General features: G+C 39.8%; 1 protein-coding gene across 1 annotated transcript in view; it reads left to right on the top strand.

The window, feature by feature from the left end:
• The first annotated feature begins 3,142 nt into the window (after positions 1 to 3,142).
• CPB1 (carboxypeptidase B1) overlaps positions 3,143 to 27,306 on the top strand; it is a 45,247-nt gene continuing 21,083 nt past the window's right edge. The window contains exons 1-3 of the mRNA XM_059688199.1: positions 3,143 to 3,276; positions 3,391 to 3,466; positions 12,208 to 12,332. Of these exons, the coding sequence (XP_059544182.1) occupies positions 3,206 to 3,276; positions 3,391 to 3,466; positions 12,208 to 12,332 (272 nt within the window). The 5' untranslated portion in view covers positions 3,143 to 3,205. The remainder of the gene's footprint in view (positions 3,277 to 3,390; positions 3,467 to 12,207; positions 12,333 to 27,306) is intronic.

Here is a 27,306-nt window from a genome sequence, read left to right as displayed (position 1 = left end):
GGACTCCCATGACTAGGAGTCCAAGTGAGGACTGCTCAAGATCCACCCTGAGGAAGGTAGCAAGAGCAGCAGTAAGAGCTCTATTAGATATTTTGTGTGGGGCTTATGCCAAGGGTCTAGGGTTGGTCATATGACTTATACCTGGACATACATATATCTCATCATCCTGACCACAGAATTGCTTGAAAGACAGGGAGGCACATGTGCCAACTCAGTCCACTGAGATTCAATCTGAAAATTTGGGATAGAATTTTGGGGAAGAAGAAACTAGCTTTCCAATAAGATTGCCAACTCAGTAGGATGCAAATCTGGACCAATAGTGGCCATTCTATTATCACATGGCAGAATTTACCGAAAACAGGATTAACAAACATCATCAACTGAATCTGTGAAGCCAGTACTATTGCTGAACTTACAGTTACATAAATGAGTTCTCTATTTTATTTAGCGAGTTGAGACCAGGATTGTTTTCCATGATAGAATTGCCCTAGATTCCTTCCTTGTAGTCCATGTGAAGTTTGTGCAATAGCTAATAAATCCTATTGTACCTGTATTATTGCCTCAGGTGAAGGGAAATAGTCAATATTGAAATTTAAGAGGAAAGCTGCCTGGCTTTCTAAAGCAGACACTGATGGTTTATGGAATTTGTTCAGCTGGTTGGGTCTAGTACCCTGGGAAAGCATGGCAGAGATCAATGTTACAGATTAACCTCATGCTGCTTGGAGTCCTGCTGATATTCATCTTAATGAAATGCCACATTAGGTAAATTGAATGGATTTGGTCCTGTCAGAATTATCAGAGTGACCAAGAAAGTAGATATTCTTGGGAAAATTCACCAGAAGTCAAGAGTATATAGAGAGGGGTAGGTATTGTTGAGAGACAATTATCCATGGAGCCTCTGTTTCTGCATAACTTGGGACAACTTTTATTCCAAACTATCTTTTCAAAGATATTTGTATAGAAAACAGCTTGGAAGATAGAAACAGTGTCTGCCTGTTGAGCAAAGGAAAGTCCTATTTGCACTCCAGGATAACAAAGCTAATGTCTCCTCTGTAACAAAGGTTGGGCAGATTTGCTAGCAGCACCCTCATAAAATTGGAAATTTCCTAAACTTAGTATACCTCAATCATGACATAAACCTGCATACCAAACATCCACCTGAGCCCATGAGACTGGGGTGTAAAAGGACTGATACAAATGTAAAGCTTATGCTGCCCACTGTGTCAGAAATAATAAAGTCCTTTGATTCTGACCCAGGAGTCTTCTGCCAGCATCTATGAAACTCTGGCAAGATAACTTTTTACCTTGAAGGTATAATAAAATATCAGACCCTTCACACTTTTTGACAAAGACCCATATTAATATACATAATAATATACATAATATACATAATAATTATTAATATACAAAGATAATATGTATATGAGTAGAAAGACTCAATATCATAATTATATCAGTTCTCCCAAAATTGCTCTATAGATTCAGTGCAATCCCAATCAAAATCCCAGCAAGATTTTTCATAGAAACTGACAAATTGTTACTAAAATATATATATTGAAATGCAAAGTACTTAGAATAGTCAAAACAATCTTGGAAAAGAACAAAGTTGAAGGATTTACATCCTATATTACCTTAAGACTTACTATATAGTATAACAACCAAGATATTGTGATAATTGTATAAAATTAGACAAATAGCCCAATGAAACACAATAAAAAGTCCAGAAATTCCCCTACACATATATGGCCAAATGAATTTGACAGAAAAACCAATGTAATTCAATAGGGAAAGAAAATAATTCTCAAAAAATAGTATTGGGTCTATCGAATATCCATATTAAAAATTAGTTGATCCATACTTCACTCCATACATAAAGACCTATAAGAAAACATAGGCAAATATGTTTGAGACTTTGGAATAGTAAAAGATTTTTGAAAAGATTGTAAAAGACATGAATTATAAAAGAAAAGCATTGATAAACTGAAACTTTTGCTAATCAAATGATAATATTGAGAAAGTGAAAATGAAAGCTGCATACTGGAAGAAAATATTTGCAAGATATAGTTTAAATAGAGGACTTGTATATGGAATGTATAAGGACCTGCTATAAAACTATTTTAAAAGGCAAACAATAAATTTCTTTAAAAAGACAAAAGACTTCAAGTGATGCTTTACTAAACAGAATTTTGCAAATGGTCAATAAATACATGAAAAGATGTTCAGCATCATTAGTTTCAGAAAAATACAAATTAAAACCACAAATAGATACCACTGCACACTCACTAGAGTTACCAAAACTAAAGACTAATAATACAAAAATGTTTGGAATGCAAAGCAACTGGATACTGGTGAAAGCTTAAAATGGTACAACCACTGTAGAAAAATGGTAAAATCTTATGATGTTAGAATACAACTACATTATTTAGCAATTCCACTCTTTTTTACCTCCTTCCAAAATTAAAATATGTTAATAAAAAGATTTGTATAATAATTTTTATAGAGGCTTTATTCATAATAACATAAAATTAAAAACAACACAAATATCCATCAACAGTAAAATAGGTAAACTGTGGTATATTCATACAAGTGAACAAACCAATAATACAAACAAAAATACTAATAAATCTCAAAACCATTATCTTGAATGAAAGAAGCTGGACACAAAGGAATATATATGGGGTGACTTCAATTACATGAAGTTTTAGTATAGTCAAAACTAATGTATGAAGCTAGAAATCTAAATAGTGGTTGCCTGAAGGAGAAACAAACTAAAAGTACTCAAAAGAACTTCTTAGGGTGATGAAATGTATACCTTGATAGAGATGATTATTACATGTGTGTATACATTTGTCAAACTCATCAAAATTTACACTTAAATCTATAGAATCTATTGTAAGTAATTCTCAATTCAAAATGAGAGAAAAAAAAACAGACTGTAAAATAGATTTTATGTAAAAATAATTGACCTTCAGACTGTTCAAGGTCTGACATCCAATTAGATAAGTTGAAGTTGAGGTTATTTGTCCTATTTCCACAGGTGTGGAGAGAGATATCCTCTCAGACTTTACACAGCTACCAAAGTAGCAATGCCAGGAAAATAATTAATCATGATTTGATAGTGCCTATTTGCAATCAGAAGAAAAAAAACAAACACCCTGGATTATAAAAGTAGGTGAAACACACCCAAAAGACCTAGTCAGGCACAATGTTGGCACTCTTGGTTCTCGTGACTTTGGCCCTAGCATCTGCTCACCATTCTGGTGAGCACTTTGAAGGGTAAGTAAACAACTCCTTAAATAAGTCAGTCCTTCTTCCTTGGTAGCTCAAAAAGTTTGAATGTATTACCCAATTTAAAATTTTCTCTTCTTCTTCTGCTCTCTCACCATTCAGTGAGAAGGTGTTCCGTGTCTTTGTTGAAGATGAAAATCACATCAACTTGCTCCATGCCTTGGCCAGCACCAACCAGGTAAATTGCAATTCTGTACTATAGGTTTGATTCATACTTACTTTAAAATCTTAGATTGCACTGTTCTTCCATCAAAGGAAGAATTACTTGAAATATTAGCTATAGCATTTTTGTTGCAAGAAGTAAAAACTTGAAAAACATTAAGTGCATCATATCTTTTTATTCTGCCTAAATTAGATTGCCATAAATCCTACAGTGTTATAAATCCAAGGTAACTTTTTTAAGAGCTGGTAGAGCATGACAACTGGATGAACTGGCCTGTCACAAATATCATAGAAAATCTAATGTACAGTCACTTTCCTTCTTAAGCAAAAAAGAAAAATAATCAACTTCAATATTACTAAAAAACTGGGCTTTTGTCCAACTTGAAATTCATTTCCACATCCCATGTATCATCTGTTCTCTTTGATTTTCTTTCATTCCAAATCAAACAGTTTGAGTTTTCATGACCTTGATTCAGGCCCTCTTAATGATATGACATGGGGAGAGGGGAGACAAGGTAAAAAGATATGGGTGATTTCCATGCTTTCTTTTTATTTTCAAGAAACCAAAATGTCTATGCTACTTTAAAAAATTCACTGACCATGGAGTAAAAACTGACATTTTTTATTATGCATGTCATGTGGCAGTAAGCTATTGCTGATCACAAATAGTTCACTTAGGCCAAAACTCTTTCTTTATGAATATATAATCTAATCTACTAGCTCCTAAATATCTATCCATCTCTCTATCCAGCTATCTTTTCTTTCTACAGATTTTTTTTGTTTGTTTTTACCTTTTAAGGTATAGAGGCAAAAAAAAAAAGGTAGACAGTGTCATAACATGAACAGATTCAGAAGTTGAGAATTAAAAGATGATATAAAGTCATCTATTCCAGCCTTCCACTCAAATCTAGAATTTCCTCCATAGAAATAGCATCTGATTGCTAGCCCTAATAAAACCTGTTTGAGTACTTCTAGGGACAGTGAGAATACTGCTTTTCAGAGTAGCCCATTTGCCTTAAACAGCATTCTAATTGCTATGTGAAGCCGAAGGTACCTTCTCTAACTTGGACCTAACTGAGATAAATATTGTCTTATTTCTATGATTTATTTTTTCCAGACCTTCCATCATTTATCTTAGCACTGGTTTACAGGCACTTGATCATCCTGGTCACGTCTAAATATTGCTAAGCTTTCTGTCTGTATTTCTTTTTTAAAATGTAGTTCTCAGAATTGACAGTGGACCTCCAGGTGTGCTATGATTAATACATACCACAGACCACTGTCTACCTTCATTTGTAAAGCAGACATTATTATTAATGGGGTCTGCAATTCTTTTTAGCATCTTGAACAGTTATTGAATACTCTTAGCTCACAGTAAACCTGTGTCCCATCAAAACCATTAGGTAATATTTTCTCACATGAGTCATCCTCAAGTAAGATATTTTTCCTTATGTGACTGCGATTTTTTAAACTAAATGCAAGATTTTAGATTTACCCCTGAGAAAATTTATCTTGATAGCCTGTTTTCAGCCTGTTGAGATCATTTTAAAAATAAATTGTCATCCAGGATCATAATTCTTCTCCCTAACTGCATCACCAGCAAGTTTGATAAGTACTCCTTCTCAACTTTTATCTTTGTCACTTATAAAGAAAAAGATTAAGGAGTCAGGGGTCAGCACAGAACTAGTGGCCTCATTCATGGTTTATTCATTCAATATGTATTTATTTTCACTCTCCAATGTGCCAGACATAGTGTTAAGTACTGAAAGTGATTCATTAACCAACTCTTCTTGGATAAGTTCGCTCAACTACCCATGTTACTGTGGTGTAACCTACAGATAACACTGTGCTTTCCAACTTGTAAAGAGGAATATAAATGAAAACACTTTGTCAATTGCTTTGCTGAGATTCAAATTCAACATGCAGGCTTGAGGTCTCTTCCAATAATAAGATGAAATAATTGGGCCTAACTTATTCTTATTTTAGACAATGCTGGCTCCCAGGGATCACAACTTCTTTTTCTGAGCATTCACAATCCATCTGCTTCCTGTATACCCTACAGCTTTGCCAGAATTCATGCCTGGCCCAGGAGCTTCTATAACTGAGATTCAATTGTTTTTCTCTTTATGAAATCCCAAACTTGCCCCATCCATTCCTAGAGATCCCTTCAAACTCTAATTACTCCAAAACTGCTGATAAAGTTCTGCAATCACATCTGCAGTATTTTTTAGTTACTTAAAATTCAGCATTTTATGGTGGTCAAGAGAAGATAATCTGGACTCAGACTGGGCTCTACCACTTGCTAGCTGGATCTTGGTCACCTCTCTGGGTCTCAACTTTTTTGTTAATAAAATGAGGAGAATAATAGTATTTACCTTATAGGATTGTTGTGATATTTAAAAGAATTAATATAAGTAGAGCACTTAGAAAGAACATATATAATAAGAACTATATAAGTGTTTGTTACATCTGGAATTTGAAAGGCAATTTACACAGCCAGTATAATCCCCTCTCTCCTCATCTACTGTGGGCCTCAATGTAATGTTCTCTCTCCAAAGAAAGTTATTTCTGCTAAAATTTAACATGACAAATTCTTTATTCATGTTAATTTCATCTCTCTGTATAAGAAGAAGAGATAGTGTTAACTCCTTGGGAAAAAACAAAGCTAAACAAGAGTTACATAGGGCTACTTTCTTCTAGCTGCAAACACCAGGCTATAGCTCCATGCAGTGGAACTGCATGTTTCTTCTTTATTCATTTATTTCCTACATGATTGAAAGATATTTTTATTCTCCTTAACAATCCGGCAAGTACAGCATATTCTGAACTGTAGCCTTCCTGATAAGATCATTACAAGGGCATCTAGTCTTTGTATTCATCCTTGGCCATGTGTCCTTCCTCCCAGCTTTTGAACATGTCCTTTTGAAAGTTAAATGCATGGGAGAGATCTGTGACCACACTGGACTCTAGCCACCTCCCCCTTTTCATCTGTAATTATATAGTAAATACTTTATCTCCTTGCAATCAGAGTTCTATTTGTTCCTTCATTGGAGACAGTCACCATAAAACCTACTGTTTTCTCTGTACTTTTAAATTTCTGTTTCTCTAGTTTAAGGTAAATGTTTATCTGTGCCCAGAGTAACCTGGTTACAGGTTTTCAATGTTCTCATTACTCCCACTACATTAGTAAGTTCCTCCATGGAATCAGGAGGAATCGGGTCTAGAATAGAAGTCACTTCTACTTCCAAAAAGAAAGGAAAATTCATCAAGATAAATGAAGATTCTATAAGATGCTAAATTTCTGGTCAAATGCAATGTGAAGAAACAAATTTGTATAAGAACCAAAGATCCTCAACATCAATATTGTTTTATACACCCATTTTATTCCCAATCGAATTTAAGATAAAAAATGTACTTAAGATAAAGTAATGGACATACTACTTTATCCTGTTATTGCAGTAGTTTTGTGATATGTTTTAGGAATGGCTCTTAAGTTATTAACCAGCTGGTTAATTAAGTTGATATTCCCACTGTGCTATCATCTAAAGATATTCTTTTATCTTCCAACAATTATTCTTTATGGTTCTTTGTCACTCAGTTTTCTGTATTACAATTTTATGACCTCAGTTGTATAACTTCTTAACTTAGAATTTAATTTTCCATATCTCATATTATATATTTTACTCCATTTCCATACTTCAGACATAATCTCACTCACAAGGTCTTGGTAATTACTGAAATTTATATTTATTTCCTTGTGCTAATAATTTGAGTCTATTATTTGTATCCATACTTGATACATTAGTAGACATCTATGTGCCTATAGTGTTGCTCTTGATTTTTGCCTCCATTTCTCCTAAGCACTGGGGAGTAACTTCAGTATAATAAGTCTGTGCCGTACTTACAGGGCTCCATAGTATTGGATGTCAGTGTTTGCTAAAAGATTTCTCCAAGATGAAATTGATAAGGAACCTCAGGTTAGGTCTGCATGTCTTCTGTCAAACATATTTATGAGATTCCTCCACCTTATTTTAAAAAACCCATAATTCTTAAGGCAGAATAATATATATAAATATATTTCTCCCCTCATTCCTTGCAAAATTTGGCAGAGCCAAGATGAATGGACAAGGGATTGGGAGATCAGGGAAGGCAAATTTCAACTTCCTGAGAAAAATAAAACTATCTCTAAGACAATTAGGCTGTTCTGAAGTGGTACTAGATGTACTCAAGATTATATTAGAACCATTACAAAGGATATTGTGCAAACATTTATTGTTCTGAGTGGGAAGCTACATCTTAATATAGGTTCTTCCAGAGCAGTCCCTTAGACAAAGATGTGCAGGCAAAGATTTCATTTGGGAAGTGCAGGGAGAACTATTAGAGAAGTGAGAAGGGTTACAGAGAAGCCAACAAAGCGGTCCTTATTAAGTCAGTTACCACAGATGATGACTAAAGCTTAATGCTACAGTGAAACTCTAGGAAAGGGCACAAATCAGATGCCTCTGAATTATCTCACCTGAGAAATGCGGAGTTGAAGTATTTAGACATCCACTTCCAGGGTCATGGTTGAGCGCTTCTCTAAAGAGAGGTTTTATTTGTTTGTTTTTTGTTTTGTTTGTTTCTTTGTTTGTTTGTTTTGGCGTGTTGTATGCTTTGAACTGTTAGCTTGGCTTTTTCCAATTCTCAGGGAACTAGCTTTCAACAACAGAGATGCAGAGTTTGGTAATGGGGAGTCCCAGAATTATGTACTGGTGGGGCACTGCCAACTTGCTACAGATACTTGGAAGATTTTATGTGCTTTGCCAATTCTAAACTTCTGTGTCTATGAAAATACACCACCCTCTCTCATCCCACCTTAGAATGCCAAGTATTTATTAGAAACACAAATTCAGGGTTAACTTTTTAAAGTATGTTTTTTCTTATAATGTGCTTGTCTTCATTGTGCTTCTCTTTACAACGTTGGCTAACTAGAATTCATTACTAGTCCTTTATTTTCTATATCCTTATCACAACATACTTTTGTACTTCCTCCACTACCTTTTGACATCTCATCTTTATCCTCCCATTGTTGATTCACTAAGTCACACTCTGTAGCCAGTCCTTACCAAATCATCAATACTCCCTCCTTTCAACACCTTAGTGACAACCACACTCATACTTTTTCTTCTGGAATCCCTCTTGATGTAATCCATGTGTCCCTGTCTCCCCATTGCACTGATATTCCCTATGACTCTAACTCATAACTCAGCACCCATTAGACATCTTCGGCGGTTTGAAGATTACCAGGACAGGATATAGGCTATTGGATTACCCACAGGTATATCTAAAATTGAGTCATCTTAATATTTTACCTCACCAGTTCCTATTAAGTCTGCCCAAACTTCCTTCCAAGTTCCCAAGCAATGGTCTAAATATCTCCACCTGTCACATCTCCTGCCTGAGACTAGCTTGTAACATCAAAACAGGAATTGTGCAAGACAGAGAGGTAGAGAAAGACCTACTGTCTGGCTCACATCAGGCTTACTCAGGCCAAGAAAGGAACAGGAAAATAGACACCTACAGGAGATGGCATGTCCTTAGTTATTATTTTTCCATGGAAAAAGGAGATTTGAAACTACACATCCTGTGATTTTTGAGCACAATTTTCTCTAAAATATCTCTCATGAGGACAGAAGCCATATTTGATTTGCTCAGTATTATATTTGCTCACAATAGTCTCAGTCACAGAGCCTAACACATAGTAGGTCCTCAATAATAGTTTATGAATAACTGAACAAATGAAAATGTCAGTACATTACTTGATCCTTAAGAGTATTTGTTTTTTGTCATGGTACCTAGATGACCACTATGGAAGGGTACATTTTTCTTCCCTTATGTATCCTCCACAGGTCAGAAATGCCCCCAGGTCCACATATTACTTTGACATGTACAGTGCTGAGTTCCTCATAAAAAAAAAAGTAACTAAAAATTAAAAAGGAAAGCTCAATTTCTCTCTATTAAATTTTGTGGCTCTACATCAGTGGTTCTCAATCTTCTGGCCCTTTAAATACAGTTCCTATTGTTGTGACCCAACCAAAAAATTATTTTCTTTGCTACTTCATAACTGTAATGTTGCTACTATTATGAATCGTAATGTAAATATCTTATATGCAGGATGATCTTAGGCGACCCCTGTGAAAGGGTCGTTCAACCGCCAAAGGGGTTGCGACCCACAGGTTGAGAACCGCTGTTCTAGATAAATTCTCATCACTCATTCAGCACTTTTATCCATTACCACAAACATTGCTATTCCAATAAGTAACTGTTCCTGGAAATCAATAAATAGAAAAGAGTAGTTATAGGGTACTGCAATTGACTAGCACTCTGGGAAATAATTACATGTTTTTCATGCTTGTTGATAATCAATTAGGACTATGAAAATATGTAAACGTTTTTATTAGCAACTGCTTGTTCTCAACTCTTATTCACTCAAAGAATATATCTCTAAGAGATTTCATAAATAATTTGAGTTTGAAAATAACTCAATGGAGTAGAGCAATAGTATTCTTGCCAATAATAATCCATCCATCAGATTAGTGGTGTTCAAAATAACATATCTTTTTTTTAATTAAATAAATCTTTATTGTTCAGATTATTACAGTTGTTCCTCTTTCCCCCCCCCATAACTCCCCTCCTCCCAGTTCCCGCCCCACCCTCCGCCCTCACTCCCCACCCACTGTCCTCATCCATAGGTGCACGATTTTTGTCCAGTCTCTTCCCGCATCTCCCACACCCTTTTCCCCCCCAAGAATAGTCAGTCCATTCCCTTTCTATGTCCCTGATTCTATTATGATCATCAGATTATTCACTTGATTCTTAGATTCACTTGTTGATAGATGCATGTTTGTTGTTCATAATTTGTATCCTTACCTTTTTCTTCTTCTTCCTCTTCTTAAAGGATACCTTTCAGCATTTCATATAATACTGGTTTGGTGGTGATGAACTCCTTTAGCTTTTCCTTATCTGTGAAGCTCTTTATCTGACCTTCAGCTCTGAATGATAGCTTTGCTGGGTAAAGTAATCTTGGTTGTAGGTTCTTGGTATTCATCACTTTGAATATTTCTTGCCATTCCCTTCTGGCCTGCAAAGTTTCTGTTGAGAAATCAGCTGACAGTCGTATGGGTATTCCCTTGTAGGTAACTGAGTTTCTTTCTCTTGCTGCTTTTAAGATTCTCTCTTTGTCTTTTGCTCTTGGCATTTTAATTATGATGTGTCTTGGTGTGGTCCTCTTTGGATTCCTTTTGTTTGGGGTTCTCTGCGCTTCCTGGACCTGTAAGTCTATTTCTTTCACCAGGTGGGGGAAGTTTTCTGTCATTATTTCTTCAAATAGGTTTTCAATATCTTGCTCTATCTCATCTTCTGGCACCCCTATAATTCTGATGTTGGTACGCTTGAAGCTGTCCCAGAGGCTCCTTACACTATCTTTGTATTTTCGGATTCTTTTTTCATTTTGCTTTTCTGGTTGGGTGTTTTTTGCTTCTTCGCATTTCAAATCTTTGCCTTGATTCTTGAGCTCCTCTGGTCTGCTGTTGGGAGTCTGTATAGTATTCGTTATTTCAGTCCGTGTATGCTTAATTTCTAGTTGGTTCTTTATCATAACATCGAGGGTCTCATTAGTTTTCTTGAGGATCTCACTACATTTATCGGCAGCTTCTAGACAGTTCTTAAGAGACCTTAAAAGTGTGGTTCTGAACTCAATATCCTCCATTGACAGTTTTGTCCTGTTTCTTTGTCTCCGCATTTTTTATGCTTTCTTGGTACACCCCCTAGTGGTCTTTGTGCGCAGTCTTGTTGTAGTTAAGCCTTGATTGATGTCGGCAATACCGGTGGTTATTTGACCTCCAGGCTAACTGGCTATGAGAGTCCGCTGTGTCTGCAGTGGGAGAGCTTCTGTGCTGGATCTCTAGGGCGGTGCTAATCTAGCGTTTGCCTGAGGCTATCCGGCAAATGGCTCTGTGCAGGGCTTGGTCAGGGCGGGTCCCCGGGGATCTACAGGGCGGGCAGGAGTGAGCAGTTATGGCTGCTCTCAGTTCCGTCCCTAGGGGCTCTGCCTCACAGAGTCCCAGCAACTGCTGCAAACCTCGGAGAGAAAGCTGCCTTCGAGTTCCGACTGAAGCCAGACAGTCCCGCTTCTCCCGTTTGAGTCTGGGTCCCTAGAGACTTGCCGGGATCTGGAGCTCAGAGTCTGAAACTCCCTCCCGATTGAAAACAACAACTGTGCCCTCCGCCGCCAGCCCGCTCGCGCGCTCACTCCGCACCTCAGTATTTCACTTCAGCACTGCGCCTCCTCTGAGTCTGGGTATGATATTCTCTTTCCTCCTAGTTGTAGAATTTCCACTCAGCCAGCCCTCCTGTGGTTCTGGATGATGTCCGCTCCGTCTCTAGTTGTTTCTCTGAAGTGGTTGTTCGAGGCAGCAATCTCTGGCGCCAACCTATGCCGCCATCTTGGTTTCTCCAATAAATCGAGAAAATCCAATTTTTAATACATGCTCATGAGGAATTCACATAAGCATGAAAATTCTAAGGCAGTGAGGCAACATTGGGTACATAGGACATTTTTGGACAAAGGAGAGGGTGGTGGGCATAGGGTATTAGATTTCAGAAGTGAGAATGGGCAGTTTACAGGTAGTTGAGGAAGAGTAGAACATTCATGGCAGGAAAATTCTTACTAGGCAACTTAGAAACACTCCAAAATAACATATCTTATTCCATATTCAGATCGACTTCTGGAAACCAGATTCTGTCACACAAATCAAACCTCACAGTACAGTTGACTTCCGTGTTGAAGCAGAAGATATTTCCACTGTGGAAGACTTTCTAGAGCAGAATGAGCTACAATATGAGTAAGTTTATGTTTATAACTATTAAAATTTTCTCCCATGTATGCTGTCATCCAAGCCTCTGAATAACTCTGGGAAGGTAAAAATAAGACCAAGACCATGGCTTCCCCAGGTCCACACAAATAGGTCATAACAGAGCTAGACCTGAATTCCAAATCTTAAGACTTCAGACCTGGTCAATTTTCTGTTTAGTTGTTGCTCCAATAAAAATGATTTTGATTCTTGAACCCCAAACCTTCAGTCAGAAATCTGACCTGCTACTGGTTTATAAGTGATAGTAGTCTATAGGCCAAACCAACTGATGATCTATCATCAGTTATACACAGTTTTAGTCCCAAGTCAAATCATCGCCTTTCTAGGTGAGCAGCCAGACCTATTATGAGACATTAGGGCTATTTATATCTTATAATAGGACCAGACTAGAGTCAGACTGAGTGGTCCTTCTGTCCCTTGTCCCCAAAGGCCCCATGACTATCTCTAATGGTAAGAGAGATATGGATAGAAGGAATAAATAAAAGAAAAGTCATTCTCTAAAGGCCTGGAGTAGAGTTGACTAAGCTGATCACACCATGCCTCCTTTCCCCAAATAGCACACTGGTCCATATAAATCTTTTAAGATGAGAATGTTCACCTAAGTAGAGGCAGTTGTTCATCCAACAAATAGTGAGTGCCTACATATGCCAAGTACCAAAAAGGAAAAATATAACCGAACCCATTTCTGAGGAAACCAGATTATAAACTAAACTTCAATAATGTGTAACAGATGTCAAGAAAAGTAAAGAGCTCAAAATGCAGGGAAATAGATCAAGTCTAAGGGCTAAAAAAGGCCACCTGATTTTTTAAGATCCAAGATGGCGATGAAGTAGGTGGATGTTACATTTACCTCCTCCTGGAACCAAACTGGAATTACAACTAAAATATAGAACAATAAGCCTGAATAACCAACTGAATACTATCTGCAGAGAAATCTTATAACTAAGGATTTACAGAAGCCACATTGAAATTGGGAGGAAGGGCAAAGATGCAAAAAGGGCAGGCCCCATTCCCATGGGTGGCAGCTAAGATTCTGGAGGGATATCTCAGCTGCAAAATTTCCTTCTGGGAAGATAGGATCTCAAGCCCATGTGGGGCTCCCCAGCCCAGAGCACCAGAGCATCAGCAGGGATTCTGCCCATCAAGGAGAGACTAGAGACACAGGTGCCCTCTTAAAGGGAAAATGCATAAATTTTGTTCACAACCACTCACCCTGTGCTCCAGCAATGGGTGGGCAGAGTGGAGTAGAATCAGGTGAGGAAATACTAGGGTTTGTGGCTCTGGGGAGAGAGATAGTCACCAAGATACCTGTGGTGAGTCATTCTCCCACACTGTACATGCCATCTTCCTTGGGTGGAGCACTTCCCTTCATATAGCATCAGCCTGGAGGAAAGCATTAGCTATAGCCTTTAGACTCCCTGCAGCCCTCACCCTGAGGAGCTTGCACCCTGCTGAGGTGTCAGCTGCCTGGGCCAGTATATAGAGATGTAGGCAGACTCAAATATGTCATGACTGAGCTGTGTGGCTCTGCAGTTGGGAGCCACTTTCCCCACTTTCCCGCAAGCCTGACTAGCACCTCCCTCTCCTGGGAGATTCATCCATCCCACGGGCCATGTAAGGCCAGCAAAATCATTTGGTCTGGCCCTGCCAAGGCATTAGAGGTGAGTTAATTAAATGTTTGACCAAATATAGCAGGCTAATTTTTAAGTTGATAATTTGTATGGCCCACGATGATGTTATAAATACCTAATGGCCCTTGGCAGAAAAAAGGTTCTCTACCCCTGCATTAGATGAATCCTCCCAACTCCAGGCAGCCCTCCTCTACTGAGACTGGGCTCTTAGCAGAGCCTGGAACAAACTAAGTTGTGTGGCTCTAAGACAAGGGCCATTTTTTCCTTATATGCTCAAGTAGTACAGAGCCCTCCCTTCACACAGCCAAATATTAGTCAGTTTGGGCCTGATAAACTCTGTTGGCCACACCCTGACAACTCACTGAGACCCTGCACCACCATGAAGGTGTGCAAGCACCTAGCAGTGGCAACTAGATTTGGTATATCTTGGAACATTGCTGAGTGGCCTCAGACCCAGCATTGGCACCAAGTTTGAACCTGTATAAATCTGGTGAATACCACTCACTCCTATCTGGTGACCCACTGAGAACCTGCCTCATGCAACTTGAGTACCACCACAGGCTCTTGCAGTGACTGAAACTAACAGGCAGCCAACTAGTGGAAGCAGGCGGAGGCTGATCTCAGGGTCCCTTGGACCTTTTGCTGACTTACCCCTGGGCCTGGAGGTGGTAAAATCTGGCCTTGATATGTAGCATGGTCCTTTCAGCACACACCCAGGGCCAGCAGAGGCAGCAACAAACTGTGGTTCACTTTGTAGCTTCAAATAGGTTGCCAGGGCTAGTCACAGACAGCATCTGACATTGGTCTACACCAGGGTCCCTCCCAAAAGGCCCTAGAACCCACATAACCAGTGGCCAGCTTCAGATAATTTCAAAGAAGGATCCAATTAGCTTCACAAATGGCAGATCCAAAAGGAGATTTGGCAGACTCCAGACCTTGCAGAGGTGTAATCTGCCTTATGTGGTTCGTACCTGCACAGCAGCTAGGACACTGAGAAACACATTGGTCCTCACAATCAGCCAGCCTAAGGTTTGGCCCTACACACAAACAGACCAATAGAAATCAAGACTCAATTACAACAGGAGGGCCCACATAACCCACATAAAAAACATTCCTGGAGGACCCAGCTCAGATGATCAAGGAGATAGCACCACTGGGTCCCACAGGACACCTACTACATAGGGCCACTTAACCTATCCTAGAACTCATAACAAATCTATCTAATACATAGAAATAAACACAAAGAGGCAGCCAAAAGGAGGAGACAAAGAAATATGCCACAAATGAAAGAACAAAAAAAAATCTCCAGAAAAAGAGCTAAATGAAACAAATGCAAGCAATTTACCAGATATAGAGTTCAAAAAAATGGTTATAATGGTGCTCAAGGAACTTAGTGAGAACTTAAACAAAGAGATAACAAGCATTAAAAAAAACATAGAAACCATAAAAAGAACCAGTAAGAACTGAAGAATACAATATCTGAAATGAAGAATCCTATCTAATAAAAGACAAAAAGGGTAATCGACCGTACCTTCGCTACGCTTCCCATTGGCTAATCAGGGTGATGTGCAAATTAACTGCCAACCAAGATGGCGGCTGGCAACCACACAGCTGAAGTGAGCAGGAGGCTTGCTTGCTCCAGTGATGGAGGAAGCCAAGGTTCCCCACCTGCCGTGGCCCAGCTCTCAGCTCCAGTGACAGCAATGAAGTTTCAATTATAGAAGCTAAACAAACCCCAGATACCTGCTTTCAGCAGGCTGTGGCCTCAGAGCTGGAGCCGGCTCTCAGCTCCAGTGACAGCAATGAAGTTTCAATTATAGAAGGTAAATAAATCCCAGAATTAAAAAAAAAAAGAAAAAAAAGGAGAGGCTGGGAGCTTCAGTCCTGGCCAGCCTGAAAACGGCCCTCAGCCCCTCACTCAGGCTGGCCAGGCACACCAGTGGGGACCCCCCTCATTGAAGGGGTCTTACTAGCTGCAAATAGCCATCAGCCCCTCACCCAGACTGGCCAGGCACCCAAGCGGGACCCCTACCCTGATCCAGGACACCCTTCAGGGCAAACCAGCTGGCCCCCACCAATGCACCAGGCCTCTATCCTATGTAATCAAAGGGTAATATGCAAACTGACCCTAACAGCAGAAAGGCTGGGAATGACTGGTCACTATGACACACGCTGACCACCAGGGGGCAGATGCTCAATGCAGGAGCTGTCCCCTGGTGGTCAGTGCACTCCCACATGAGGGAGCTCTGCTCAGCCACAAGCCAGGCTGATGGTTGCCAGTACAGCGGTGGTGGTGGGAGCCTCCCCTGCCTCCTCAGCAGCGCTAAGGATGTCCGACTGCAGCTTAGGTCTGCTCCCTGCTGGCAAGTGGACATCCCCTGAGGGCTGCTGGGCTGTCAGAGGGATGTCTGATTGCCATCTTAGGCCCAATCCTTCGGAAAGCAGGCATAAGCCAGCAGGTGGTCATCCCCCAAGGGTCCCAGACTGCAAGAGGGCACAGGTCAGGCTGAGGTAACCCCCCTCCCCCTAGTGCACAAATTTTTGTGCACTGGGCCTCTAGTACACTATAAGAAATAAACAATAGGTTGAATGAAGCAGAAGGCTGAATCAATGATTTGGAAGACAAGGTAGCAGCAAAAGAAAAAGAATTTTTAAAGAGTAAGGATAGTTTAAGGGACCCTTGGAACAACATAAAGTGTAACAATATCCACATCATAGGTGTACTGGAAAGAGAAAAAAAAAAAAGAGAGAGCAATGGATCAAGAAAATATTTGAAGAAATAATTGAAAATTTTCTAACCTGGTGAAAGAAAAAGATACACAAGTACAGGAAAGGCAAAGAGTCCCAAACAAGATGAACCAAAAGAGGCCCGCACCAAGACACATTATAATTAAAATGGCAAAGGTTAAGGCAAAGAAAGAATCTTAAAAGCAGTAAATAAATGAAATCATAAATAAAAGAAGAGAAGTAACAACTGACACCAAAGAAATACAAAAGATTGTAAGAAAATATTACGAACAACTAATGGCACAATCTGGAAGAAATCGATAAATTCCTAGAAACATACAATCTTACAAAACTGAATCAGGAAGAATAAGAAAATCTGAATGAAGCGATAACAACTAATAAATTAAAGCAGTAATCAAAAAATTCCCAAAAAACAACAGTCCTGAACTGGATAGTTTTACAGGTAAATTTTGCCAAACATTTAAAGAACTAACACCTATCCTTCTCAAACTATTATAAAAAATTAAAAAGAAGGAAGACTCCAAAGCTCATTTTATGAGGCCAGAATTATCCTAACTCCAAAACCAGATAAAGACACTAGAAAGAAATAGAATTATAGACCAATATTTCTGATGAACATAGATGCAGAAATACTCAACAAAATATAAGAATACCAAGTCCAGCGATACCTTAAAAAAAAACACAACAACACCATGATCAAGTGAGATTTATTCTGCGGATGCAAGGTTGGTCCAATATCCACAAATCAATGAATATGATACATCACATAAATAAAATGAAGAACCAAAATCACATGATCATATCAATAGATGCAGAAAAAGCATTTGATATAATCCAGCACCCATATATAATAAAAACTCTCAGCATAGTGGGAATAGAGGGAACATACTTCAGCATAATAAAGACCATATATGGCAAACCCATAGCCAGCATCATACTCAATGGGCAAAAACTAGCTTCGTTCCCTTATGATCAGGACAAGACAAGAATGTCCACTTTTACCATACTCTTACTCAGTTCTATCCACAGCAATCAGACAAGAAGAATAAATAAAACACACCCAAATTGGAAAGGAAGAAGTAAAACAGTCATTATATATATATATATATATATGAAGCAATAGAGAAAGAACCCTAAAAATTCCACCAAAAAACTATTAGAACTGATAAATGAATTCAGTAAAGTAGCAGAATACAAAATAAATATCCAGAAATCATTTGCATTTTTATACACCAATCCTATATAATGAAGAGGTAATGTGCAAATTGACCATCACACCCTTCCACAAGATGGCCTCCCCCATGTGGTCAAATATGGCTGCCACAAGATGGCTGGCAGGGGAGGGCAGTTGGGGGTGACCAGGCCTGCAGGGGAGAGCAGTTGTGGGCAACCAGGCCTGCAGGGGAGGCCAGTTGGGGGCAATCGGGCCAGCAGGGGAGCAATTAGGCATTGATCAGGCTGGCAGGGAAGTGGTTAGTGGGTGATCAGGCTGGCAGGCAGGCAAGTGTTTGGGAGCCAGCAGACCCGGATTGTGAAAGAGATGTCCAACTGCTGGTTTAGGCCCAACTGGGCCAAAACCGGCAGTTGGACATCCCCCTAGGGGTCCCAGATTGGAGAGGATGCAGGCTGGGCTGAGGGACACCCCCTTCCCAGTGCATGAATTTCATGCACCAGGCCTCTAGTAATGACTATAAGAAAAGAAAACTAAAGACCAGCCAGTGTAGCTCAGTGGTTGAGCGTCGACCTATGAACCAGGACATCACAGTTTGATTCCCGGTCAGGGCACATGCTTGGGTTGTGGGCTCGATCCCCAATAGGGGGCATACAGGAGGCAGCCAATCAATGATTCACTCTCATCATTGAAGTTTCTATCTCCCTCTTCCTTCCTCTCTAAAATCAATAACAATATATAAAAACAAAAGAAAGGAAGACTAATAAAACAATCCCATTTATAATTGCATCACAAAAAATAACTAGGAATAAATTTAACCAAGGTTGTAAAAAAATCTGTACTTGGAAAATTATAAGACACTGAAGAAAGAAATTGAAAAACATACATATAAGTGGAAGCATATATCATGTTCATGGATAAGAAGAATTAACATCATTAAAATGTCTATACTACCCAAAGCAATCTATAGATTCATCACAATTCCTATCAAGACACCAATAGTGCATTCCATAGAACTACAACAAATATTCAAAAAATTTATATGGAATCACAAAAGACCTCCAAATAGCCACAGCAATCTTGAGAAAGAAGAACCAAGTTGGGGTAATCATGCTGCCTGATATCAAAAATACTACAAGTCCATAGTAATCAAAACAGTGTGGTACCGGCATAAAAACAGTCATAGAGATTAATGGAACAGAATAGAGAGCCCAGAAATAAACCCATGCTTTTATGGCCAATTAATATTTGACAAAGGAGGCAAAAAACATACAATTGGATAAAAACAGTAAATGGTGTTGAGAAAATTGGACAGACACATGCAAAAAAATGAAACTAGACCACGTTCTTACAACATACCCAAAAATAAACTCAAAATGGATTAAAGACTTAAATGCTAGACTAGAACCATAAAAATCCTAGAAGATAATATAGGCAGTAAAATCTCGAACATTTCTTGTAGCAATATTTTTTTCTGATATATTGCTTTGGGCAAGGAAAACAAACAAAATGGATTACATCAAACTAAAGAGTTTTTGCACAGCAGAAGAAACCATCAACAAAATGAACAGACAACCCACTGAATGAAGAACACATTTACCAATGACACATCCAATAAGGGGTTAATATCCAAAATTTATAAAGAACTTATACAACTCAATGACAAAAAAACAAATAACCTAATTTAAAAATGGGCAAAGGACCTGAATAGATACTTCTCCAAAGAGGACTCACATGTGAAAAGATGCCCAATATCATTAATCATCAGAGAAAAGCAAATCAAAACCACAATGAAATATCACCTCTCACCTGTCAGAATGGCTGTCATCAGTAAATCAATAATCAACAAGTACTGAGGAGGATGTGCAGAAAAGAGAATCCAGACTGTTGAAGCCACTGTGAAAAGCAATATGGAGTTATCTCAAAAAACTAAAACTGGAGCTGTCTTATGACCCAGAAATTACACTTCTGGGCTATATCCAAAGAAATTCAAAACACTAATTCAAAAGGAAACATACATCCCTATGTCCATTGCAGCATTATTTACAATAGCCAAGATTTGGAAGCAGCCCAAGTGCCGATCATAGATGAATGGATAAAAAAAGTTGTGGTACATTTACACAATGGGATAAAACTAGGCCATAAAAAAAAGAAGGAAACCTTACCTTTTAAGATAGCATGGATGGACCTGGAGAGCATTATGCTAAGTAAAATAATAAGCCAGCCAGAGAAACACAAGTACCATATAATTTCACTTATAGGTGGAATCTAATAAACAAAATAAATTAACAAATAGGATCAGATCATAGATATGGAGAATAGACTGACAGCTGTCAGAGAGGAGGAGGGCTGGAGGGCTGAGTGAAAAAGGTAAAGTGATTAAGCAAATTTTAAAAAGAACTCATAGACATAGAAAACAGTTGTGGGAAAAGGGGTTGGGAAGAGGTAGAAGAGGATAAAGGGGGGATAAATGGTAATGGAAGGAGACTTGACTTGGAATGGTCAACACATAATACAAAATACAGATGATGTATTATAGATGTGTACATCTGAAACCTTTATAGCTTTATTAACTAATGTCACCCTAATACATTCAATAAAAGTTAATAAATGAATAAAAGAAAGGGGCACCCTAATAAATGAGGCTTCAGCTGAGAACTGAAAGATAAGTAGTAATTAGCCTGACAAAGATAAGAAAAAATCATACTATGCAGAGAACAGACTATATGCTAAGGCTTAAAACTGGAGAGACCATGTTAACTTAAAGGCATTTATTCTACAGGGAAGGAGAAAATGAGGCTTTAGTCCTAAACAGAGTTCATCCAGGGAGTGGGTCGGCATGGAGCAAAGGAGCAGTCTCAGGCTCCAGTCCTGAACATCCAAACGTTTATCCAACAATTCCCTATCACAAGCTCAACTCTTCATTATATTTTGAGAAAATGTGACCTACATCATTTTATCAGAAAATTTCTTATTTTTCACATCTTAAATATATAGTATAGTATCTATGCTACTGAACATGTCAGTGTTTTCATTAGTAAAATCTGTACCTGTTTCAGAAGTGGTGCAGCATAATACAAGTAAATGCTTTGGAAAAAAAGCAAATCAGATTCAAATCCTGGCTCTACAACCTCGTGGCTGTGTGAGTTTGGACAATTTGCTTAACCTTTCTGAGCTTCAATTTCCTTCTGTATAAAATGAGAATATGATGCCTTTTTCAAAGGGCAGTTGTGAAGATAAAACAATATGTAAATATATTGCATCTAATATTTCTATTGCTAAGAATGCTGCTATGGTTTAATATTATACAAAGAGGGAGATTGTACATTTTCTAAAGGTCAACAGAAAGTATTATGTTTAATCCCATTATCATGCTTCTCATAGCTTAGCTATATGCTTCTGCCTGTGAATATGAATTTGACCTTAAGAATTGACTGTATGCTAAGTGAAATTAGCCAGTCAGAGAAAGATAAATACCACATGATCTCACTCATTTGTGGAATATAGAGAACTACATAGACTGATGAACAGGGACAGATCCAAAGACAAAGAAACAGTGATCAGACTATCTATCCCCAGAGGGAAAGTAGGGGAGGGTGGGGGTAAGGGGAAGAGATCAACCAAGGGACTTGTATGCATGCATATGAGCCAAACCAATGGACATGGACAACAGGGGGATAAGAACATGAGTGGGGGTGGGGGGGAGGCTGGAGGTTAATGGGGGGATGAAGACACATTTGTAATACCTTAACCAATAAAGAAATTTAAAAAAAAAAGAATTGACTGTCTTTTTAAAACAAAGATATAACACAGTAAGTTTCAAAATGTGATTTAGATTCATATTTGTGACATTTTGCTTTTATTATTACACTAGAGGCCTGGTGCATGAAATTCGTGCACTGGGGGAGGGTTGTCCCTCAGCCCAGCCTGCACCCTCTCCAACCTAGGACCCCTTGGGCCTAAACTGGCAGTCAGACATCCCTCTTACAATCCAGGACTGTTGGCTCCCAACCGCTTGCCTGCCTGCTGCCTGATTGCCCCTAAGTGCTTCTGCCTGCCTGCCTGATCACCCACTAACCACTCCCCTGCCAGCCTGATCACCCCCTAACCACTCCCCTGCCAGCCTGATCCATGCCTAACTGCTCCCCTGCCGGCTTGATTGCCCCCAACTGCCCTCCCTTGCTGGCCTGGTTAGACCTAACTGCCCTCCCCAGCAGTCTTGGTCACCCCCAACTGCTATCCCCTGCCAGCCATTTGTGGTGGCCATCTTGTGACCACATGGGGGTGGCCATCTTTGACCACATGGGGGCAGCCATCTTGTGCGAGGGCATGATGGTTAATTGCATATTATATCTTTACTAGGGGCCCGGTGCACGAAATTCGTGCACTGGGTGTGTGTGGGGAGGGGAGTGTCCCTCAGCCCAGCCTGCCCCCTCTCACATACTGGGAGCCCTCAGGCGTTGACCCCCATCACCCTCCAATCGCAGGATCGGCCCCTTGCCCAGGCCTGACGCCTCTGCCAGAGGCATACACCCCCATCACCCTCCGATCGCCTGATCGGCCCCTTTCCCAGGCCTGACGCCTCTGCCAGAGGCATAGACCCCCATCACCCTCCGATCGCCTGATCAGCCCCTTGCCCAGGCCTGACGCCTCCGCCAGAGGTGTCAGGCTTGGACAGGGGACCTCCATCTCCCCCCAATCACTGGCTCTGGCCCCCGCCCAGGCCTGAGGCCTCTGGCCCAGGAATCATGCCTGGGCAGGGGACCCCCATCTCCCTCTGATCGCTTGCTCCACCCCCCGCCCAAGCCTGACGCCTCTGACCCAGGCTTCAGGCCTGGGCAAGGGGACCATCATATCCCCCCAATCCCTGGTTCCACCCCCCACCCAGGCCTGATGCCTCGGCCAGAGGAGTTGACCCTCATCACCCTCCGATCACCAATCACCGGATCGGCCCCTTGACCAGGCCTGAGGCCTCCAGCAGAGGAGCCTGCAACCGCGGGGAGCTAGGGGTCCCCTGCCCAGGCCTGACACCTCTGGCCTAGGTGTCCGGCCCGGGCAGCGGGGACCCGCAGCTGCAGCGGCCCCGCGATCATGGGCTCCGCTTTAGGCCCAGGCAAGGGACCCCTAGCTCCCGGGACTGCCAGCTTCGACCGTGTCCAGCTCCCATCACTGGCTCCACCCCTACTCCCTGCTATCACTGGCCAGGGCGGCAAAGGCGCCTGGTTCTCCGATCATGGCTGGGGGACAGGGCAAAGGCGGCCCTGCCCTCCAGCTCTTAGCTCCCCCCTGGGTTTCCGATCACTGTCAGTGGCAGGGGGCTTCTTCCTGCTTTCCCTTTCGCCTCCCTGCATTGTGCCTACATATGCAAATTAACCGCCATCTTGTTGGCAGTTAACTGCCAATCTTAGTTGGCAGTTAATTTGCATATAGCCCTGATTAGCTAATGAAAAGGGTATCGTCGTACGCCAATTACCATTTTTCTCTTTTATTAGATAGGATTATATAGGACTAGGAAACACTTCTAAATTCTTAGTCTGTAGGAGCTTCATTAACATTCAAAAAGATGACAGTGTCTTCATAATTTTTTAAGAAAAAAGGATAAGCTAGGCCTAACCACCCAAATGATGTCCTAACTCTACCCATCTCACAAACTAGCAAAATGACTTCTAATCACACATCAATCTCCTCATATTGGGTGGAAAATCCATGTATTTATTTAGTGGGTAAACTTTTTGGGAACTCCGTGTGAACACTCTTACCTAGAACACAGGACGTTCCCTAAGGGATAAGATCTTGTTACTTTTTGCTTCTCTGTTCACTGTGGCACACATTTGTAGCATATAATTTTCTAAATATCTCTCTATATAAAAGCCTAATAGGCAATAATATATATATATATGTATATATATATATATATGTATATGTATATATATATATGTGTGTGTGTATATATATATGCTCAACTGCTTGACCAGTCGCTATGACATGCACTGACCACCAGGGGGCAGACACTCCAACTGGTAGGTTAGCTTGCTGCTAAGGTTTTGCCTATCAGGAGAGGCGGCCAGACACACCCTGGAGCCAACTTCCTATGCCCTGGAGCCAACCTCCCACGGCCCCTCCCTGGCCTCTAAAATATTTCTTCTAATTAATTACCTTTCAATGTGCACGAATTCATGTACCAGGCCTCTAGTTAAATAATAATAAGTCCCTAGAAACCCTGGAGAAGCACACCAGCAATATCCTTGCCAGGGCTGCAAGCAGTCCCTGTGTATCCCATTATGACCTCATATGGTAACGAATTTGTGTTTAGAGTTTAGTCTATTTCCTGCCACAAGAATTTGTAGTTGTTTGTATACTCTAAGGCATAAATCCAAGAAAAATAGCTTTTCAGATGTTTCAGTGGTTCCAACCCTCTTCAACAAGACTTGTATCATTTGACAACTTTAATCAGATTCTGAATTACCATGGGAAAAAAATCACAATGTGTGTACCCAGAAAAATAACTATTTTTAAATAGTTATTAGATATAGAGAGACTAGGAATTGGATGGTGTCAGCCTCCACTCCAGGGAAGACTGATTGTTGCTAACAGCCTATAACATCATTTTTCTATGTATTCAGATTCGTTCAGGGACATGTCTTCAGAGAGCAGTGAGTGCATCATAGTGTTCTTCCACAGTGGTAGGCACACTTCCAGACTAAGCAAATGCTCCTTTTCCAGGGACCTGAAAGGTGGAGAGAATGGAGTCACATCTCTCCTTTTCACCACTGTACTCCTTGCTTTGTTGGGAGTCCCTATTATCTAATTTGCCTGCATATTTTTAAAAAAGAAGTTGGATAGCAAAATACAAGGAACATATGAAAGTATAAAATAGTGTACATGCCTCTGTATTTGGAGCCGTAATATGCTCTCTATTACATTAAGAGGCATTGTTTTAATCTCCTAATATAGAGGCTCATTATTTAGTAATAATATTTTGTAATATAGTAAAGAGTGTTTTGTCCTAAATCTAATAAAATCAAATAATCATAGGGCTGGAAAGATCATTTGAGGTCAATCCCCAGCCTTCAAGCAAAACTCAGCACCATATTTCAACCTCATCTTGTTTTGCAAGTTACCCAAGGATACTTTTACTTTTAGGGGTCATCTTAAATGTAACTTATTTTTATGCTTCTGGTTATTGATTAAAATGTTTAATATTTAACACAGTAACAATGCTAACAGAATGTCTTGTCTTAGTACTGAACAAAACACCAATCCCTACACAGCCACTGATTCTCCTAAATAATTTGAATTTGATGATCAGGTACAGGAAAAAGGGCAGGATGTGCTGTGGGAGCTCTGTGGCCTCTTTATCAGAGTCGGTTCCCCATAGATGAGTGATCATCGCCATGGTTATGGTCTTAGATACAAATGTCTAATGGAAGTCCTGAGGGTGTGGAATGCCTGGAAGCAATTAACTGATAACTTCTTTTCATTGGGCACCCCACGAAGAAGCTCTATAACCCATATACTATAGTACCTGCTCACTGACCATGGGAAATCTGTTAAAGTGAAGTGAAAATAGATATCATTTACGGTTTCCCCTGGGATTTTTAGTTTTGTCATTTGGTCAGACAAGTTCATCCTTATTTAGTAGGATTTGTTCTTTTTCAATTTGATGATTTTAGAATGTAGTTGTTTTCTTTAAATTTTCTGCTTTTTATTTTCTTTTTAAGTTTTCAGGGTTTTGTTTTGTTTTTAGTTATATTTGAAAATCATTTTCTTAAACTATTTCTATTCTAGACATTAGCTTTCTCTGTGTTTTCCTGAATTTTATGAAAATGGTAACTAGCAATTTTACCATAGTTTAATTCTTTCTTCATAAACCTTGGAAGACATCTATGTAAATGACCAAGGTCCATAGATTTGAGTCAAGTCATTGCATCTTAGAACTGAAAAGAACATTAAATACCAGATAATCAAATGCTCCCATTCCAAAAATTATAAAATTATGAGTTAGGCAAAACTATGACTCTGATCTTGATTTCTAATTTAGGATTTTTCTACTTCTCCGCTCTTCCCTAACAATTCAATGTGGATGTTGAATATCATTATAGCACCTAACCACAGCAGGCAGAATGACGGTCCCTCCAAAAGGTCTACATCTTAACCCACGAGCATTTGAACATATTATATTAACTGACAAAGAGGAATTAGTGGTGTAGATGGAATTAGTGTTGCTAAGCAGCTGGCCTTAAAGTAGGTACGTTATACTGAATTGTCCAAATAGGTCCACTGTAATCGCAAGAATCCTTAAAGTCGGAAGAGTGAGGCAGAAGAGGAGATCAGATGCTGCGATGTGAGAAGGACTTGAGCCTCAGCTGTTGGTTTCCAAGTGGGGGAGCACAGCAAAGAGCCAAGGAATGTGCCTCTTGCAGCCAGTAAGGGCAAGGAATCAGATTCTCTCCTCAGCCTCCAGAAGGAACTGAGCTCTGCTGACTTCCTGATTTTAGCCCAGAGACCTGTGTAGGACTTCTGACCCACATAAGTGTAAAATAATAAATCCATGTTGTTTGTGGTAATTTAAGGCAGCCATAGAAACCAATGCACTGACAGAGTCCTGATGGCAGAAAATTCTTTTTCCACAGAATACATTTTAAAACCTGCTCCTTTTCCTTTAAAAAAATATCTGCCTTAAGACAGTATTTGCCTTTTGCTAGGAAGCAATATCATTTTGTATTAATTTATTGCATTTTCCATAAATAGACACAAGTTCATGCCCAAGTTAACCAAATGAAGGAGCGACAAGAGGGAGTTCAGAGGATGTTGCTGCCGCTCCTCATCAGAGTGCCCTTGGGGCAGCCGGAGGAGAGGCAGACTTTTGATGTGGGGCTGCAATTCTCAGTGTGTTAGATAAAAACATTTCAAGGTTTGACTGTGGTTAATAGAAGTTTTGCAAGCTGGCTTCTGTCCATAGCATTCACAGTGCTGTGATTAAAGACATTGATGTTCATAAAATGTTGTCCCTTCAAAACACACTTTCCACTCAAAAGTAGCAAAGAGAAATGAAGTCATACATACACACACCCTCAGGCCTGCCTTTGACAGCAGGAATTTTCACCTGAACAATCATTTATAGAAATAAGCCTCAGAGACTCTATCACCAATTTTCATATTACCTTGCTACAGAATCATTCTTAGACTTCTTTGAACACTCGAAAGACAGGCAGGCACAAACAAGGTCTTTAAACCCAGTATTCTTTTGTCTACTAAATCTTTAGTCTTAATATTTTTAAATTTCCACCCAAGATATTTTTCTCAAAAACATGAAGACCTCCAGTGACCACGTGTCCCAGTTTACCTGGGACTGACTAGGCTCCTGGGACATGGGACTTTTAGTGCTAATACC

Source organism: Myotis daubentonii, chromosome 3 (genome assembly GCF_963259705.1).
Source record: "Myotis daubentonii chromosome 3, mMyoDau2.1, whole genome shotgun sequence".
Taxonomy (NCBI): domain Eukaryota; kingdom Metazoa; phylum Chordata; class Mammalia; order Chiroptera; family Vespertilionidae; genus Myotis; species Myotis daubentonii.
The sequence above is the reverse complement of the archived record's forward strand: the minus strand, read 5'-3'. Positions and strand labels throughout refer to the sequence as shown.